Here is a 20052-nt window from a genome sequence, read left to right as displayed (position 1 = left end):
TTGGTGAATTGTTCACCTTAATGGGTTTGATCCTGTAAACTATTCCTCCCATAAGTAATCCTGGCTCACAATAGGAGTCTCCTGCCTTGAGTAAGGATACTTGTGAGTGGGCGGTTTGCAGATCTATTGGGTTGGGGGGAGGAGGGAGACAAAATATCAATTTTCAAAGATATTTTCATGAAAAATAAGATTTCTAAAAATTCCCCAGACCTGAAGATGAGCTCTGTGTAATCTCGAAAGCGTGTCTCTTTCCCCAAGAGAAGCTGGTCTAATAAAATATATTACTTTATTTCCCTGCACCCTTTGTCTCTGAAAAGAAATGATTACAATTCCCATCCGGTAGCAATCACTCTAACAATATGCAGCCCCAACTGCCTTGAGAAGAAGGGAGGGAAATTAGGCCTTTGACTTTTTGTGGTTTGGGGGGTTTTAATTCTCTTTAGGAGGTGCTCAGATACTGCAATGAGGGGCATCATTATAAAGAACTAGATAGATTAAAAAACCCCACATATGCTCAGAGGGTGTAAATTGCCTATCAATAGAACTATGGTGATTGGTACTAGCTGAGAATTTGGTCCACTGAAATTATAAATCATCTAACATAATTCCCCCCCTCCCAATTTTTATTTTAAAACATTTCTTTCCTCCACAATAGATGTTGCCTCAAACTTTATATATGGGCAGGCATTTCCTTTGCTCCTAAAAGCCATCAAGGCTACTTTGAACTAACTGAGGTCAAAATATTGCTATTCACTTTACCACCAGGCATAAAAGCTTTATCCCATGTTTCCCTTGTATACTGCAAAGTGCGGAGTTTTCTCACTTCCCACTGTAGAAGATAGGATCAGAAGATGCTCCGCACCATGCAGCATCAGGCTAGTACAGTATGTATCAAATGGAAGCAGGAATCACCTCTGTTAGTCTGTTCAAATGGTGAGTGTGATTAACAACGATAAGATCATCTAACTCTGTGATCATAAGAACATTTTACAGCAATACCAAGCCAGTGAGCCTTTCCTAAAGCACTAGGCTGCTTGGTCTCATCTAATTTTACAAACAACTGCTTCTCTTTAAACTGTTAGGAAGGCTGAAAACTTAGGCTATTTAACAGAATAATTCTATGTGTTAATGTTCAAACAGCATCAGTGTGGTGATATGCAAAACAGATCTGTCGTTGTGATATTGACTTTCTTGCTATCTTCTGGTTTGGTACGTGCTGCTAAGTTAGTGGTGGTATACATTGGTGTGTAGGCTGTAGAACCTGAGCAGGTGTAAATTGGGTCGGTTCCTTCAGAATCAGAGAATCGATTTATACCCACCGAGGATCCTGCTCACAATATTTATTGCATATGGTAACAACTCTGTTGTTGCCTAGTATTTCATGTTTGTTACTATGCAGTGCATCATGGCTACACTTCATGACACACGCAGAGATAGAACTGCACACTTTCTACTTCAAACCAAAGGTCTTTACTACTTGAGCTAAAGGAGACTCTACTTTAACGAGCAGTATAGGTGCTATGACACATAGTTATGCAGTTCTAATTCTAGCCAGTAAAGAGCAGTGGTGCACATGCTTAAATGGCGTTTGTTATGTTAGCTGACATAGTTCTAATATATCTCAGTCTTCACCCTAGGACCACATGGCTCTTAGTTTCCAATGAAAACAAAAAAATGCAGACTCCATTTTTTTCCATTCAGTGCCCCACCTATGTTCTGTTTGAGAAGACCAGGTATTTAAATATTAAAATCTACTATGCAGTGTCACAGAGTTAGTGGCCTAGATGAACACACCAAGACAATTGCTGTGCAAAACCATCATCATTACTTAGTTTTTACACACTGATTGTGCATAGGGCTAAAGTTTTTCCAAAGCACCTAAGTCCCACTTTGAAAAAAGATTTAAGCACATGGGTGCCTAAGTCACTTTGACTTTCAGTGAGAGAAAAGGGCAGACACTATAGTGGATAGAGCACTGGACTGTAACTCGGGGGACTGGGTTCTATTCCTGGCTCGGCCCCTGGGTGGCCTTGGACAAGTCACTTAATTGCTCCGTACCTCAGTTTCCCCATTGGCAGAATGGAGATTGTAATCCTTTCTAAAGCACTTTAAGATCTACCAATGGAAAGTGCTATACAAGAGCATGGCATTTATTATTAGGTGCTTTGGAAAATGTTATCCTAGACTTGTAGCAGTGTCGAGAACCTTGCAAGTCTCCTGGAAGGGAAAAGGACATGCAGGGTGCTCGGCATCACTGAAAATCTGGTCAGAAGTGCTTCCCCCCCCCCCCCCTTATTAGAAAAAGCCAAACAGAAAAAATAAAAAGAGCTTCTCTTTGGAAAAGTTGAAGTCTTTAGCTGTAGTTACCACAAAGAGGGACTCCAGCCATTCAAGTAGTACAGGTATGGATAGTACTGGTAGCTGTTATACACAGAAATCAGAGAGGCCTTGGAGACATCATCCGCTTTAAGGACTGGAAAAACTGAGTTCTTATCGAGTCCACTGAGTTCTGAGGCTAGTTGCTTCCTTTTGGTTTTGTACCTTCTGTTCTGGAACCAGATTTTCACCTGGGTTTCAGTGAGCTTCAGGTTCTTTGCCAGGTGGGCTCGCTCCGGGGCGGACAGATACTTCTGGTGACTGAACTTCCTTTCTAACTCGATGACCTGAGTGTGGGAGAAGGCTGCCCGTGAGCGCTTTTGCTGCTTCGGGGTCCTTTGGTTGCTCGATGAGGATTTCAGAGGGTTTTCACAGTCTGACAGGTTGGTCTCCGTATGTGCCTCTGTGGGAAGGAAGAGGGGAGTTAGAACAGCTTGTTCTCAGGCGCTTGCCTTGCCGAGAGCACACAATTCCATTGTCATCCTGGAGACATTTTTACATGTTCACGTGAGCTTAAAAATTCAAAAAGCTTTTGTATATAATTCTCCTCTGCCCCTGAATTTTGATACAGTGTTCACTCTGGGCCAGATTTTTGAAGGTATTTAGGCACCTCACTCCCATTGATTTAAGTGGGAGTTAGGCACCTAAATACTCTTAAAAATATGTTCCTCTGTTGTGAAAATGCCTTTTTCTTCTGTACTCACGAGTGTCACCATTATGGGGTCCTGACTGGGGCTCCTAGGCATTATAGTAATACAAATAAAAAGGTGTTGCTAACTTTTGGGATTTTATTGTGAGTCTTGCAATAGTTGGTGTTTTTCTTAAAGCCCTAGATTCTGGAGTCCTGTGATTTATGTGAGAATCTCAGCTTTCACTTTAAGAAAGTCAGTTTCTACCCTCATGTTGCAGAGAAAAGTTTGGAAATGTGAAGTCAGTGCGCCCCAAAGGCACAGATGGCAACTATATAGCAAATTAAAAATCGAGACCAGATCCCACCATCCCCCTAATGTAGGGTTTGTTTTGTTGTTTTTTAAGGCACATCTCCTGAGTTTTGAATGCTTGGGGATGGCAGTCCTAGTAATTTGTAGTCATCGGCCAACATTTTCAAAGATGGATGCCCAGGTGTATGTCCGGGCACCCATAAAAGTGGGTCTGATTTTCAGAGGTGCTGAGCACCTGCTACTGTCATTGAAATCAGGCCATTATATATGTAGATATATAAAGCCTTAAAAACAAAACAAAAACCTATTCAGGTGGATCAGTATAAAATTAGGGGCCTAGTTCTCTTCCCACACACATTCCACTTACTTCCATAGAGGTACTGCTACTTTCCACTGCTTTAATTGGCAGCAGGATCAGTCCCTTAGCGCCTAAGGCACCCAGGTTTGAAAATTTGGGCTGTCGACTCAGTCCTACCCCACCCCCGTGAATGGCAAAGCTTCCAGTTCATGTCAATGAGAACAGGATCTGGATCCCTACACAAGTTACAATTCAGGTGGGAGTTTTACTGCTAGAAGGCTGAACTTTTGATATATCCAGGGTAAAGAGATCAGAAGTGTCTCAAGCCCTTGCTGCTGCTCTTTTTCCTGCAGCATTGCTGAGCAAGTTTAGAGGGATAAAGAGGATACCTGTCACGTGAAAGATGCACTAGTACATGCTGGTTTTAATGTGACAGGAGAGCAGAGTGAAGGAATTAGGGCATTGTTGATGGCCATCACAGCTCAGAGGTAGCAACCAGACATGTCACCTTAATCTTATTTCCAGTAGAATCATTCTGTCACTTCAGCCCTGATCCAGACAGGTGCTGAGCGCCTACAGCTCTGTTCGAAGACAGTGGGAGCTGGGAGTGCTCTGCACTTTTCAGGATCAAGCTCTCCATAACTAAAGCCCCCAGTCTGAAAGATTTCTTAAAGAGACAGCATCGGGTTAACAATAAGAACAGCAACGTCCTCTTTTGGTGGTGCTAAATGACCCCTACAATTACTAAAACCGAAAGAACCTTAAAATCAAATGAACTTGTCACTATTTATGCAGTTTGTTACTTTTTTTTAAAAATTATTATTTCATTCAGCATGGACAATGGAAATAGGCCAGTTTCCCATGTTGAAATGTTTGGGTTGGAAACAATAGGCCATTCCTCATCTCGTGCAAATCGGTTTAGCTCTGCTGAAGTCAGTGGAGTTGTGCAGATTTACACCAGCTGAGGATCTGGCTCAATGTAAGGGATTTTTTAAGTAAATTTCCAAGGGAATCCCACCCCCACTCCTTTTTTTTTTTGGAGGTTCATTGACACATTTCTCTTGATCTTTGGTTTTGTGAAAACTTCTTTGAACTTCAGGGTCAATTTCACCTGGAAAGAAAGTGATTGATTAAAGTGTCTTATCATTATTATAATAGTAGTTCCTGAATATCCCAATCAGGACTGGGGCTGGATTGTGGTAGTTGCTGTACAGACATAAAATAGATCAGTCTTGTCACCCAAAGAGCTTACATGTGTTTGATCCCCCTTCTTGTATATAAAAAACAGGATGGAGAGAGACTTCAGCATTCCCTGGAGTGTGCAATGGTTTCCACTGCTTCCCCAACACCAACAATTTTCAAAAATTTGTAGCAGCTTCTCTTTCTTACCCCCTCCCACAATCATGCAGGTGCATGCTAGTGAAACTTGTTGATATTTAAATGTCACCATTCTTTAAAGGAAGTGCCAAGTGATTTGCAACCTTTTGTGTTTTGCTGCCCCAACCTGTAAATACACAGGTCCCAGAAACGCACCACCGTAATAATGACTCAGCAGCAGGTTCATGAACAATAAGATGCCCTTTAAAATGAATCCACACAATATTTTTTTATTCTGTGGAGCCCCAATCATGGGCTAGGACCCCCTTGTGGTAGGTGCTGGACAGACAGAACCAAAAGCCAGTCACTGTCACAAAGAGCTTCTACTCAACAAATGGGATTTTAAGACCTCGTATTAGATTAAAGTAATCAGTGATGGTGAATGCAGCAAATTTACCAGGCCAGAATAAAAATAAAGGGAGCTTCCAGGAGCTCTTTAAATATGCAGCTGTGGCACTAAGGGGGGGAGGGAGGATCTTCTTTCTGGCTGCTTGATTAGAGGGGGGTCTTTCTTTCTGGGTTCTCCCATGGACTCAGGCGGGGTCATATGTCTTTCAAAAAAGGCTCAGGGGCAAATTTGCAAAAAACAAAACTAAAACCCCACACTTGTTGAGGTGCCTAAATAGGACCTGAGCTCCTCTGGGCGGGGGGAAATAAATCTGTGCAGACAGTGGCTATTTCTGTTGCTTTTCCCTTGCAGAGATCCCACTTATGCGCCACTTCTGCCGGATTTGGAAGTGCCCCCCCGGCACCTTAGGAACAGAGCGCTTGGGTTTCAGTTGAGCGCTCAAAGGCAGAGGAGCTGCTCCTGGTTTAGGATGCAGGGTCTCTGCTGACTAGGAGGGGGAGCCGTGATTTACAGCCGTGCAAGCGCGGGGAAAGTCTTGCAGAGCCAGGCGCCCGTGGGGACGGGGGGAAGCGCCGGCGGCTGAGTAGCTGCTTACCTGCGTCTGGCTCTCCTGGTTGCTCCGAGGGTGGCGGGGGGACCCCTTCAGGGAGGGGTTTCCCAGCTGGCTGCCGGGGAGCGGAGCTTGCACTGTCCAGCGCAGGCTCCGGGCTAGAGGCACCGCAGCATCCCCGGCTCTTCCTCCCTTTTCCCGCAGCTCCGCGGTCCGCACCGTCCCGCAGAATGTCTTGGATGAGGAAGGACGTGAGCGGCTTGGAGGAGTGGGGCAGCGAGCCCTGGGGAAGGCTCCTCCCCGCTGGCTGCTGCTGCGGGGCCCCGGGGTGGCTCTTGCCTCTGGGGGGCTCTGTGCTGCCCTGTCCCTCCTCCCTTCCTGGAAGGGGTGCCCGGGAGCTCATCTCCCTTCCCGCAAGTCCACCAGGGAGAAGCCCACGGGCACTTTCACTTTGCAACACTCCCTGCTTTGCATTTATAAGCCAGCCAGCCAAGCCTCCTGGGTCTGATTGGAGCCCGGGGCAGCAGTGAACGCCCTTGGAGAGCTTCCTGGGCTCCCACCGCTCCTGAGCAGTGAGATTCCTCCTCGGTATGTTCTCAGTGCCAAGGGAAACTGCCATACCCTGCTGCTCCTGGCATGCTGTGTCCATGGGGACTTGCAAAGTCTCTCTCTCTCTCTCTCTCTCTCGAAATCATAAGGCTTTATATTTCTGCCCATCACCTTGGTATCGGAGAGCCTTCCACCTTCCAGTCAATAGCAAATATCAGGGGGCAGCCGTGTTAGTCTGTATCCACAAAAACAACCAGGAGTCAGGTGGCACCATAAAGACGAACAGATTTATTTGGGCATAAGCTTTTGTGGGTTAAAAAACCTGCATCTGTAGAAGTGGGTTTTTTACCCACGAAAGCTTATGCCCAAATAAATCTGTTCATCTTTAAGGGGCCACTGGACTCCTTGTTGTTTTAAACAATAGCAAAGTCCCTAGTGGACTTTGTGTAATCTCTGGCATCTCTCCCTCTGCTTGGGGGGAGGGTTTTTAGGGCAGGCCTGGGTGTCAGTATTAGAGGTAGAAGGTCAGAGGCGTAGCGAGCGCCCTCCGTACCCTCCAACCGGAGGGGGCCCCGCAAGGAAGGGGGCCCCTAAAAGTGGCAAAATAAATACCGCATTCCAGTTTCTACATTGTAAGGGGCCCCGCCCAGACATATGTTCGGAGGGGGCCACGTTCTTTGTTGCTACGGCCCTGTAGAAGGTGGTGTTGGTTGTATGGTGGAAAGTAATTTGCATTGTGTATAATACTTACTTATAGCAGTTCTGGTATTTAAAGATATTTAGGCCTTTTATAGGTGTTTAATAATGATATTTTTCTGTGGGCTGTGTTAACATGACAGAACAGGGGTAGGCAACCTATGGCATGTGTGCCAAAGGCGGCACACGAGCTGATTTTCAGTGGCACTCACACTGCCTGGGTCCTGGCCACCAGCCCAGGCGGGCTCTGCATTTTAATTTAATTTTAAATGAAGCTTCTTAAACATTTTAAAAACCTTATTTACTTTACATACAACAATAGTTTAGTTCTATATTATAGACTTATAGAAAGAGACCTTCTAAAAACATTAAAATGTATTACTGGCACACGAAACCTGAAGACTCGGCACACCACTTCTGAAAGGTTGCCGACCACTGTGATAGAATCTTTTGGGTCAGAAATAAAACTGAGGTCCTGGTTCACTGTGGTTATTAAACAGCTCCTGGCTTTTTTTTTTTTTTTTTTTTTTTGTAGGAGAGGGTCTGAGCTCTGAGGTGCTCAGGTTATGCAGTTGGTGGCAGAGCTGGGGTAGGATCCATGAGCGTTTGCACATTGTCACATACCTGTGGTGTGGGGACGGTGGGGACTCTTACATCAAGTCATAGCCCCTTAACTCTGACTGACAGTAACCATTTTTCATGCTTGCAGGAATACCTGGAGATAGACATGTAAGGCAGCCAGTAGTGGTCGAACAGGGAAAAGAGCTGTATGTCTTTCCTTTCTCAGTGGGAAGCCACCCCTGCTATTCTGCTGGGATCCTGTATCCCTTTGTGTACTTGCAAACCCTCATTCGATCCTCTGTTGTTTAAGATGCAAATGTGCGACCCCTTCTCTCTCTTATCAGTTTGGTGTTTGCTCACAATTAGTTTTTGGCCATTACATGATTTGACCCCAAATACAGAGAGGAGTTGAGTATTGTGGGGAGCAAATCTTTAGTTAAATTCACAGGATCAAATTAATCCCCACTGTAATGTCCTTAATTTCACTGGAGTTAGCCCAGTGATCTGGCCCATTCAGTCCTGGTAAGTAGCAAACGTTACAGGAATATTTATGTAAAACCATCATAGATGATGGAGTAAAATTCTTCTTTGGCTTCTGTTGACTTCCATGGGAAGCGCTTCTTTGAGAACAAAATTTGCCGAAAGGTCTAGATAGGTCTAGATCCTCAGTTGGCAGGAGTGGATTTACCATTAAACAAATTGTGTGGTGGCACGGGATCCCCAACAACAGGGGGCCCCCCAAAATGCAGGACAAATATCTGACAGCCTGCCCCCGAGTCCCAGCCGGCGGTGCAGCAGACTCAGGCAGGCTGCCTGCATGCTGTGGCCAGTGGCCCCACACTGCTCCCAGAAGTGACTGGCTGCTGGCACGTCTCTGCACCCCCCTAGTGGGGGGGGAGGCAGCTCCGCGTGCTGCCCCTGCCCCAGGCAGCACATGGAGACCCACTGCCCCACTCCCTCCAAAGGGCACACAGACAAATGCCAGCAGCAGGGCTAAGGCGGCTCCCTGCCCACTCTGCCTCCCTCCCTCCCTCCATGCCGCTTTGCTCCTGGAAATGGCCGGCATGTCCCTGCAGCCCCTGGGAGAGAGGTATGTCTCCATGCACTGACCCCGCCCCAAGCGCTGACTCTGCAGCTCCCATTGGCTGGGAACTGTGGCCAATGGGAGGTGCAGGGGCAGCAGTGCACAGAGACCCTCTGGTTCCCCCTGCCTGGGAGCCACTGCCAGAGGAGTGTGTGTGCCGGTTGCTTTGGGACCTGCGTTGCCCAAGGTAGGCGCTGCCCCCCGCCGGCACTCCAACCTCCTGCCCCAGCCCAGAGCCCGCACCCAGCACCCAAACTTCCTCCCAGAGCCCTCACCCCTCCTCCCACACCCATGCCCACCCCTCTGCCCCAGCCCAGAGGCCACACCCCGCACCCAAACTTCCTCCCAGAGCCTGCCCCCAGCATCCCCTCCTGCCCCCCAACCTCCTGCCCCAATCAAGGTACCTCACTTTATTTTCATTTGCTTCCCATTACTTATAATTATAGGAGGAGGATGAAGCGGGGGGGGGGGGGAAATGGTGGGGGTGGGGGTGGAGAGATGAGAGAGAGAGAGAAAATGTTCTTTTTCTTGGCTGGGTCCTGTGGGGGGGAAATTAAGCTGCGCCCAGGGCCCCGCTAACTCTAAATCCGCCACTGTCAGTTGGTGTAAATCAGTATCGTTCCATTGGCTTCAGTGGAATCATGCTGATTTACATAAGCTGAGGAACTGGCACTGAAAAGGTTTAGTCTGATGTATTTGCAGGTGGTCCCTAATATCACTGTCCCCTTTCCCCCATAAGCATGACATTCACAACACTGACTCCTCCTTCCAGCCCTCTACCCTTATCAACCCCCAAATCCAAAAACAAAGCCCCTACCCCAGGAAAAGCGCATACTCTAGTGAGAGGTGCCCTGAAATCCTCAAGGGACTTCACTGCTATTGACTCTTACATGGAAGGCACTCGGATACTACACTGATAGGAGGCAGTATAAAGCCCTCATAGACAGCTAATGATCCAGCTTTTAACTTTTTTTCCATTCAACCTCTCTAAATTGTTTACACTGTTTTTTTTTTTTTCCCCCTGCAGTCTGTTTTGTAACAGGAATTGCATCCTTGGAGAGCTTCAGTAGCTCCAATAATAACTCAGTCTCGTTATCCTCTTATTGCCCAAGAAAAGCAATTTGGAAAGATTTATGAAGCAATTGGAGCCGAACAGTATTATTTCAACAATGCCCCTGCGCCAGGCTCTCTAACCCCTGGTCCCTTGCTTCTGGAGAGCAGATTAGGATCCGTTGCTTGCTGCCCGAAAGTTTAGAATGCATTCAAACTGGGTGGCCTGCAAGTGACTTCCTACCCAATCTGTTCAACAGCTTAGCCAGAAGTCCTCACCTGTAACACACATTGGGAATGTTTGCTTAGAGCCGGGGGAGGTGACCTTCTCACACTCTGCCAGTGAGGGGGGGAGTGAATGCTGTGGCTGGCCCGGGCACCTTGAGATTTCCCACCTCTTCCCCTGTAAATATTGCAAATTTTGTTTAGTATTTGGTGGGTGAAGCAAGGTGGGGTACTGGTTACCATGGATCTGATGTTCCTCCTACTCAGACGTGTGTAGGTCAGGCATAGCTGCATGGAAGTCAGGGGAGTCGCAAGATCAAATTGTTGTAAGAGGAGATTAAGGCAACATATAAATATAAACCCAGGGCCTGGCAAAGCATTTCCCTGGAATTCTCAGGCCTGATTCTGATCTGTGGGTTTGCAACTGTGTGAGCACACCATCCGTGTAATTATATCCGTTTAAATGTATATTGAAGCAGCTTTTGTGGATAGACAATGTAAATCAGGAGAGCTGAAGTCTGTGAGATACACGGAGTAAAAAAAAAACAACAGTGCAAATCCAAACAAAATCGGGCTTATTGGGTAAAATTTTCTAAAGCGCCTACATGAAAGTCAATGGGAATTAGGCTCCTAAGTCACTTGGAAGCTTTTAAGAATTGGACCCAGAGTGTTTTTAAGGCTAAGCTGTGTGACAGTGTAACTGATCACTTATGCCTTTGATCTGAAGTAATAGCTTTACTGTTACTATTAAGTCACAGTACATCACTTACATAGTGCTTGATTCGCCAGTAGGGTGACCAGATGTCCCTATTTTATAGGGACAGTCCCGATTTTTGGGTCTTTTTCTTATATAGGCTCCTATTACCCCCCACTCCCTGTCCTGATTTTTCACATTTGCTGTCTGGTCACCCTATCCGCCAGGTCCTTGGGTAAGTCTATGGGGCTGTTGCCCATGTGTGTGTGTGTGTGTATGTGTGTGGAGGGTACTTGTGAGTGAATGGAAAGCAAAGTGTTAGGTGTGATCTTCTGCACTGAGCAGCAGTGAGCCTCAGTTCTCTCTGTTTTTAATGCATAAGAGACCGGTGCTCAGTTACTACAGTGGTGAAGGCCATACAAGTGCCTAGAGATGTAGGAGTACAGGGTTACAATGGAGCTGGCTGTGGAAGAAGAATGGGATTGTCTGACGAGAACAGGGGCGTGACCCTATTTGTCTTCATACTATTTCTCTCACCTCTTCGGCCTCCTGCCTGTTGGGCAGCAGTGACTTGGTGGGTGCGGGCGCAGTGCTCTTGTTATTGTAGGAATGGGTTCCTTGCACAGCCTGTCCTGTCTTAGGCTTGTATATGCAGCGCTCCTCACCTGTGCTGCACAGGACCAATCTTGTAGGGCTTCCCCCCGCCCCCTCCAGTGTAATGCAAATAATAACCAATCGACTAATTAGTCATAAGTGAACCCTGAATAACAGAACAGCCGTTGTCAGCTGAGTCTGCTTCTGCCAAGGCTGAAACAGCCCCAAGTATATATGCACACAGACGAAATTCTGCCCACTGCAGCCTTATTGATTGTAATGGGACTGTTTGTTCCCTATGCCTATCATTTGAATAAAATCAACATTAAAAACATAGGGCAAGGTTCATCCCTGGTGTAAATCCACTGACTTCTGTGGTAGCCAGGTCTCCAGATTCCCAGTCCAGTTCCTAATCACTGGACTATGCTGCCCCCCAACTCACTCCTTGTAGTTGCAGGGCTATAATAATTCAACTCTATCCAAGCATAGGTGTGATTATAATATATTGCTTTGCTAGGTTTCACCCCAGGACCAACCTTTACCAGCCCACTGTGGTTACAAGTGTAACAGAAAACTTTGATGAATGCCAGGGAGTTCAGCACAAACTACAGACGAGCAACAGAAGCTGCAAGATTTCAGGAGATTCTCTTTTCTCAGTTTGGCTGTGGGAGTGCCCCTGTGTGGACACTTGGTGTATTGTGCTAAACCCATTCTAGCGCTGGTTGAAATCTTCGCTCTAGTGTGTGTGTTTAAGGTCTGTCTGGCTTTTCAGATGTCTTAATAATACACGATTTGTGGTTTAGACCAGGTTTTTGAAGGGGAGTGGAAAACAGGATAGATTTAAAGGGAAGGGAAATGTAATGCCCCCCCAAATTGCAAATCATTCTACAGAACAGTGCAGCTAGGGTGACCAGATAGCAAGTGTGAAAAATCGGGACGGGTGTGGGGTGTGTGTGTGTGTGTGTGGGGGGGGATAATAGGTGCCTATTGTAAGAAAAAGCTCCAAATTTTGGGACTGTCCCTATAAAATCGGGACATCTGGTCACCCTAAGTGCAGCATTTGGCTGTGGGCTGAGTATATTTTAAATAAGCCAAGAATTCTAATGGGGGGGGAGGGCATTTGAATGAATTGTTGCCAGCAGACACCAATATTGTAAAGAGGCTGACCCTGCAGGTATCAAGCTTACAAAACTCTCCTGGCTTGTGTGTGTGTCTGTCCGTCATAGGGGATTTGGATTGTGCAGTGGCTACTGGATTAAGTCCTAGAGTGTGATCCTGCAAAGACTTATACAGTTGAGTGATTCTATTTTGCATTGCTCCTGTGAGTAAGGCTCGCATGGTGGTGCCTGTAGCTTGCTACAGGCTCTAAAATAAACTCAACCTGGCGTTGTTTGTGATTGACAGTTGACAGCAGATGATGTCTGCCCTCCCTAGGCATTGCCAAAAGCCTTCAAAATGCCTCTGTCTGTCTGTCTGTCTCTCTCTCTCTCTTCCCCCGCCGTGTCCCTTCTCCCCCCCCCCCCCCCCAAGAGAGACTAGGTGGATGTTGCATTGGGATTTCAGTAGAGTTAATGGAGTGGCCCTACCTCCTTGAAGCTGCGCATGCCTGTAAATGCATTTTACTCAACTAAAGCACCTTCAGCCATCTGGGATGGATGCATCACAGAAAAAGCATCGAGTGCCCAATCCTGCAACCTTGACTCATCCAGGTAGCCCTGCTTACTCCATGCCCCTAGCCCACTGCTCAGGTGAAACTCTTATCATGTCTCAAGTTCTATTATTTCCTGTAAGGGTTTGCCCAATGCATCTTCCTGCAGGCCATTTGTGAATACCCCTGTATACTGTTTATTCTCTGGGTATTTTGCCACTTGATTAGTTTGACTTCCTCCTCCACAGCTAAAAACCTGTTTAGCAGTTTTCAAGGTGGGGCAAGGAATTATAGGTGGAATTCATAAAGGTATTCAGGCACTTAATTCCCATTAAAATCAATACCTTTGAAATCAATGGGAGTTAGGTGCCTAAATACCTTGGTGAATCCCACCTTATATGTCTAACAGTTAACAGAGCCTAGGGCAGCTGGCCTGTCTGCTCAGCTCAGGAAGGAGTGACAACAAACCTAAAGTATTTTAAGCCCCTCCCTTCAGGGCATAGTTTTATTCTTCCCACAAATTTCCACAAACAAAGCAGGCTGCCAGGACCCAGAGGCCTTTCCCCTTGCATCTCTTCCCCCTGCTCCAAGGCTTGCCAGACAGGAGCTAACTTTCTTGCAGCTCTTCCCTACAAAAGGCTGGGAAAGTAGAGTTGGAAACACCTGACCCTTTCCCTTTCTCTATCCCTAATCAAACAGAGCTGGCTGGTCTCCAACTCCCTGGGCCTTAGAGGGGCAGACCATCCTGTTACTCCTCCTTACTGCAGTTTCTGTTGCACAGATCCAATAAAGTATTTAGGCTCCTAACTTCCACTGGAGTTAGGAGCCTACATACCTTTGAGGATCTGGGGCTCAGTGTTTTGAGAGAGCATTTTGGAGAGATAGTGACCCCTAGAGATTGGATGTGAGAACCTGGAATTGGTACTTATGTCTCAGCTCTCGCTATGTTGGTCCCAGTCACATGAACCTGGGTGACAAAGGTCAACACTGCACCACATGACAGAGGTCAACATCCGCTGATTCCAGTGGCTACTGTTACAGTTGTTAACATGGCATGGCTGTTCGGTGGCTTCTGTGAAATGAGTTTGGTGGGTCTCAGTTTTGTTTTGTAGATCAACAGAGGGCTTCATTCATTCCCCAGGGCTGCTAATCCATCACCTATCACCAGTGCTAAATTTGCAGCACATTAAAAAAGTAAATAAACCATTGTAGCTTAGTGTCCTAAGAAGTAGGGTGACTAACTAGCAAGTGTGAAAAATCAGGATAGGTGGTGGGGGTAATAGGCGCCTATATAAGACAAAACCCAGAATATCAGGACTGTCCCTATAAAATCAGGACATCTGGTCACCCTACCTAAGAAGAGGCACAATAGTCGAAGCCCAAAGAACCAATCACACTTGGGTGACAGGGCAGAAAAATTCCCCAGCATATTTTCAATTTTAAGAAGAATCCAAAATAGCAAACACAAACAAGCATCAGCAAGCAATAGTTCTGTCAGAGATTCACTTGATGCCTGGGTAGAATGGTGGTAGGGGTACCAGAAATGTAGAGCCAGTTCGGATTAGAGAATGTAATTCAAGAGCTTGCAGTTTTTTCTAGAGATGCGGAAAGACTTTGAAGGGAAAAGGAGCAATTCCTCTCTCATGTTGTTTTTCATCTAAATGAAACATTAACAGAGGAGCATCAGTGAAGCCCTATGAAAAGGGTCACATCCCCAGCTGGTATAAATTGGTGTAGTGCCATTGACTGGAATCAGTGCTGATTTACACCAGCTGAGGATCTGGCCCAGTATCATGACTACATGGCACAGCAGCAGTGACCAAACACAACACAGAATGTAATTGCGGGCTGTGACCCACTACTGATTTTTCTTCAAACCTTTCCATCGAGATATTGATCTGAGGGCTTGTCCACAGAAAAAAGGTAGTTCCCAGGAAACTGGGGTGTTAATCTACCCCGCACTAGCCACATGCACTAAGTGCCCGTGTGGACCATGGTGCCGCACACTAACAGTTACCTAGCGTGCTTTCATCTACGTGCTTTCATCTACCCCGCTTTGAAATTAGAGTAGTTCAAAGCGTACTAGGGAACTGCTAATGTGCAGTAGCAGGGTCCACTCCGGTGCAGGGTAGATTACACCTCAGCTTGTCATTAGCTTTGTTTGTGAAGACAAGCCCTTAAGTACTTATATGGCCTGAGTGTCTCTAATGTCTTTATCCTCACTACACTGCTGGGAGATAGCGAAGTGTTATCATCCCCCAGTTTGCGAATGGTAGCACACGTAGGCTAAGTGACTTGCCCAAAGTCACCCAGGACATTTTTGGCAGAGCGTAGGACTCCCAAATCCTAGGCTATAGCTCAAACCACCAAACCATTCTCCCCTTTAAAAATCAGAACAAAAGATTATTTATGTTGGCTCTATTTAGTATATTTATATGAATAATAAGAATAGCCAGAGTGACAGTAGCAAGGATAAAACCGTAGACGGGTTAACTCTCCTGCTTCTGGGTATACTAAATAACTGAGATTAAGAAGAAACTTCCCGTGTAGAATTAATAACTGCCCATTATAGGAGTTTTACACCTTAGCTATGAAGTACCTTGTACTGTTTGCTATGAGACACAGAACACTGGACTGCATGGAACAGTGGTTTGATCTGGCATGGTAATTCCTGCGTGTGTGTGTGATGTAAAATAGTCTTGCATATTATCTATGGATATCAGGAAAAGAAATGTATATAATACATGACTAATTCAGTATCGCCAACTCTGAGCACTCAAAAATCATGAGATTTTTTAAAAGAATACATTCTGGATTCTGTTTGACTTGCCTTTCGGTTTTTGAGCTTTTGGGATTCATGTTTTCAGACTTTTCTCTGCACTAGCAATTTATATTTGTAAATGAAAGCTAAGCCTCCCCTGCAGTGATCTGACTCCTGGAGCTGAGACATTAAGAAAAATCTCATGTATTGCAGGACATGAGATTAAAACTATAAGAGTTGGCAATGCTGTTGGTTGCATTGCACATGTTTTGCCTAGCGTTCCTAAAAGCCAGAACTGTCGTTTCTCCTGATTGTGGTAGGGCTGGAGAGGAGACCCAAGGCAGATCTGATCTCAGAAAGTTCCCAGAATGAGCTTGGATTGAATGGGGGAAGAGTCAGCATGTCTGCAGCTTTATTGATTTATCTACCTGGCCTACATGGCACCTCAAGCCCTGGGACAGGCAGGAAAGTGAACAGCACTATCTCTTGGGGGATTATTTTGTTTAGGTGTCAGTTACGTCCCATTTGGGAAGTGAACGAACACTAAAGAGTGATGGGGTTGAGCAGGAGTGGAGATAAAAGCTTAATTGCCTCCTGAAAGAGTCTCTCCAGCAAATACTTCAAGGATAAGTTGTCAAGAAGGGGGCTGAAAGGGAGGTAGCAGCGTTGAGTGGAGAGAGAGTTCTCACTGAGGGACATGAACCAGCAGAGGGTGATCTTGAGGGGACCTGTTGTCTACTCTTATAGGGATGTGGCGGGAGGAGTTGCGAGGGGGTGGTGAGGATAATTTAGGGGGTTCTTCATAACCTGAGTGAGAGTTCTGGGAGCAGATGGTTCCCTTGGATAGACATTTGCAGCCTAACTTTTCATAGGATGCTGAGCTTCAGCAACTCCAGTTGAGTTTATTAGGACCGTGGGTACAAAGGTCCTCTGAAAACCCACCCATTTAGGGCCAGATTCTCAAAAAACATCTGCACTAGAGCTGGGAAACTGTTTTCCCATCCTGGGAAAATATTTGAGATTTTAGAAAAACGTTCCTGTTCCAGCTTGGGGGACGTAGTCGAAATCTTGAATTGTTTTTGCAAACCGACAAATGAAAAATGTTTAGTTAATGGAAGCATTTTGTTTCCATCATTTCTAAACATTTCATTTCACGTTTAACCATTTTAAACGTAGGTGTTTTTTTCCTGTAATTAGCTCAAAGTTCAAAATAAAGTCATTTTGACCTGGAAAACTGGAATTTTTTGTTATGAAAATGTCAGAATGGGATTTGTTGACAATTTCAAAGGTTGTTTTTTTTCCCCCAAAAAATGTTTTTGAATTGAGACATTCATCAAAACTGACCCTTTCTTGTGAACAATTTCAGTGAATCAACATGTTTTGATGGGGAACCAGTTTGCCAAAGAAATCCCAACCAGCTCTACTCAGCACTTGGGTTGCTGACCCTTTTGAAAATCAGTCCCTCAGTGGAGTGCTGAGCAGTTGAAAAACTGGCTCTAAGTAAATGAACTGTGATGTAGCTTTCTTTGAAAAAAAATAAAGGGGGGGCTGCCAGTCAATAAAGAGAAAGTTCACAAACTGCTAATCCAGGACTATATTAAAAAATAAGATATTTTCTTTTCTCTCTCTCTTTCTGTTTTCTTGGTCAGTTTAATAATCCCCTCTACCCAGAATCACACACAATCATCTTGTAAACACAAGCAAAATTGCACAATCACACATTTCTCGCTCATCCAGTTACAACCGTACAATCAAGTATGCTTTTGGTTTTATGCTTTTGTTTTTCTACAGTTAAATTTGTACTGCTGGTAGATCTTTTTAAGCCAAAAACTTATACAGATAGCATTTAAATCAGGAAATCTACTATCAGTTAACTTTCCTTTAACGGCTTTGCTTTGAAAACACAGATGCTAATCTTAACAAAAATCCTTAATTAATTGTGTTTTTCTGTCTTAATATCATCTGCTTTTCATTAGAAAATTACAAAATTATTTTTTTGAAAATATTCATTCAAATCAAAAATATATATTTTGTATTTGGTCACATCTTTTTTTTGTATTCACTATCCAATAATCCCACTATTCTAGGGTAACAGATTTTACTAGCAATAATATTTTTGGAAACAGTAAATGTTAAATAAGCATTAGAAAATGTCCATGGGATGTGAATTTTAAACTCACAAAAGGGGTGCACTGGAAATCTGATTCCAAGTAACTCATCCGGTTAGGGAAGAGAAACGACCAAGCGACCTAGTGTCCAATGAAAACTAATCAACAGAGCTCAAATTCTGAATGCTCCTAATGATCTGTTCACGAAGGATCTCTAGATCTAAAATTATGTAGAAAAAGCATCTAGCAAATAATTTCAAACAACAAATATATCCGAGGCAGTTGGAAACTGAGTGTGGACATCCTGTGAACAGGAAAAGAAGGGACATTTGTCTAATAAATACTTGCTATTTAATTATATTCACTCAACACTAAACTGAAACATTGTGTCCTTTCAATTAAGACTTTAATTGGTCTTTAGAACCAGGCCAGAGCTTAATTTGTAATGAGAGGTGCTGGGGCTCAAGCATTTTTTTTTTTTAACTTCATAACTGATGCAGCAAGCCCAGGGGTGCCAGGTCGATGAACTGCCAGGTCTAGAGGTGCCTGGCCTCCGCCCTGGCATAAATTAAACACTGATCAGGTACTAAGGATGGAGTTCTTTCCTGCCTTTGTGAATCCTGAGTAAAGGGGCAGGAGTTCTCTATGGGTGGGTGGGAACAGCATCCAGGCTATGAAATCCATTAATTTATTATTATTATTTATTATCTTAGCATCTAGAGTCCCCATTGCTCTGGGCGCTGTACGCACACATAGGAAGTCCCTGAACTGCTGCAGCCTTCTAGATCTCTGTCTGGCCTCAGGTGGGAGGGATTTGCGTGAGGGTTACATAATCCAGCGTTCAGTGGCCATGTGCACCATCCAGCTGCCTCTCCCTCCGATCCCCAACCACCACACTACTTCCAATGGCTCCCCCATGCAGCACGCTTCCAATGCATACTGGGATTTCACAGCCCCTTTGTGGTGTGGGCTCTCCCCTTCTGTGCAGCAGAACTAGGCTCCAAATGAGTTTGGATGATTTAGATTTCATGATAAAATCTATTTGGACAGATATGGCCCTGCTGCTGCATAACATTACCATCAATTATCTGTATTACAGCAACGCCTAGGGTTCCAGTTGTGGTTGGGAATCTCTGTTGTACTAGGCACTATAATTTAATGATATTCTAAGGAAAATAGCACCGATTTGTTTCAAAGCAAGATTATATCATCTCCATGGTGCTGTTCAGAAGCTGTTCTCAGGATGAAGGGATTGAGACAGACACAAAAATAATTCGGTATCACGTTTTGAAATCTCAGATTTCTAGGGCAAATAAAATGGGCCCAATTCTCTCATGTACACCAGTTTTACTTGAGCCTATAGAATGACACTATTGTAAGTGAAACCAGAGTTTAGCCCAGAGGGTAGAGTTCCCTATACACCTGTTTCTCAGCATCCCGGGCAAGGGAACCCAAGCTATTGTGGCTGAGTCAGAGGGTCTGGGTTTCTTTCATGGCATATTGGTGACATGGAGTGAAAGATATATCCCACACCTGGTTTTCAAGTGCTGTCTTGTGCCCTAGGCTATGTCAGGCCACAACATGCAATGCTTTCCTTGAACCTAACCTCTCAGTGACAGCAAATATGCTGTGCCAGAGGGCCTGGCAGAGGAGTTGCATGGTGTTACCTGACATATTTGGGACATATGCTATTTTTGTTAGCTACTGTCTATATCTAGGTAGCTATGTGGTCCCATCACTGTAATAGCTCAGTGTAATGTCTGGGATAATGCATTGTGGAATAATCTTGTCTGTTAGGACCATGTCTTTCAACACACACATGCTTCAGATAATTAATTTTCCAGTTAGAAAGATGATCTCTTTGATTCTGCATGTGAAAGCTAAAAGGCATCTCTGAACGGCCTAGCTGTTGGATGAAGATTGGCTATGGGTCAAATCTCAGTGGGGCTACTTACATGAGTAAGGTGAGCAGAATTGGCCTCAAATTCATATTGGACACAGGCTGTATTGGCCATCTCTCCCTCTCTCTCTCTCTGTCTACTGGGGAACTCCTATTGATGTTAATGGCACCTGTGTGTAGACTGACACACCATGCTTGTGATAGAAAAATGAATGGGTAAAATTATGCCCCCTGTGAACTCTCACCGCGCTCTGAAAAAAAAAAAAATTAGAAGCATGACAGCTTCCTATC

The 20052-nt window shown here is 45.0% G+C and overlaps 1 protein-coding gene across 1 annotated transcript; it reads right to left on the bottom strand.

Moving 5' to 3' along the window:
• Nucleotides 1-2334: 2334 nt before the first annotated feature.
• On the bottom strand, nucleotides 2335-6324 carry NKX3-1 (NK3 homeobox 1). Its single transcript, XM_034761835.1, has 2 exons — nucleotides 5937-6324; nucleotides 2335-2779 (listed from the first exon to the last, which is right to left on the bottom strand). The coding sequence occupies exons 1-2, from the start codon at nucleotides 6292-6294 to the stop codon at nucleotides 2364-2366; spliced, it is 774 nt and encodes a 257-aa protein (XP_034617726.1). The 5' UTR covers nucleotides 6295-6324; the 3' UTR covers nucleotides 2335-2363.
• Between the last annotated feature and the right edge of the window lie 13728 nt (nucleotides 6325-20052).

The sequence above is a fragment of the Trachemys scripta genome, chromosome 2 (genome assembly GCF_013100865.1).
Source record: "Trachemys scripta elegans isolate TJP31775 chromosome 2, CAS_Tse_1.0, whole genome shotgun sequence".
Lineage (NCBI taxonomy): Eukaryota > Metazoa > Chordata > Testudines > Emydidae > Trachemys > Trachemys scripta.
Note: the sequence above shows the minus strand (reverse complement) of the source record. Positions and strands in the feature narration are given on the sequence as shown.

What these genes read in the sequence shown, in the direction of transcription:
- NKX3-1 (XM_034761835.1), bottom strand. Translation starts at nt 6,294, where the DNA reads ATGAGCTCCCGGGCACCCCTTCCAGGAAGGGAGGAGGGACAGGGCAGC. An exon ending in ACCAGGAGAGCCAGACGCAG is followed by an intron (nt 2,780 to 5,936) that starts GTAAGCAGCTAC and finishes TCCTTCCCACAG; the next exon opens with AGGCACATACGGAGACCAAC.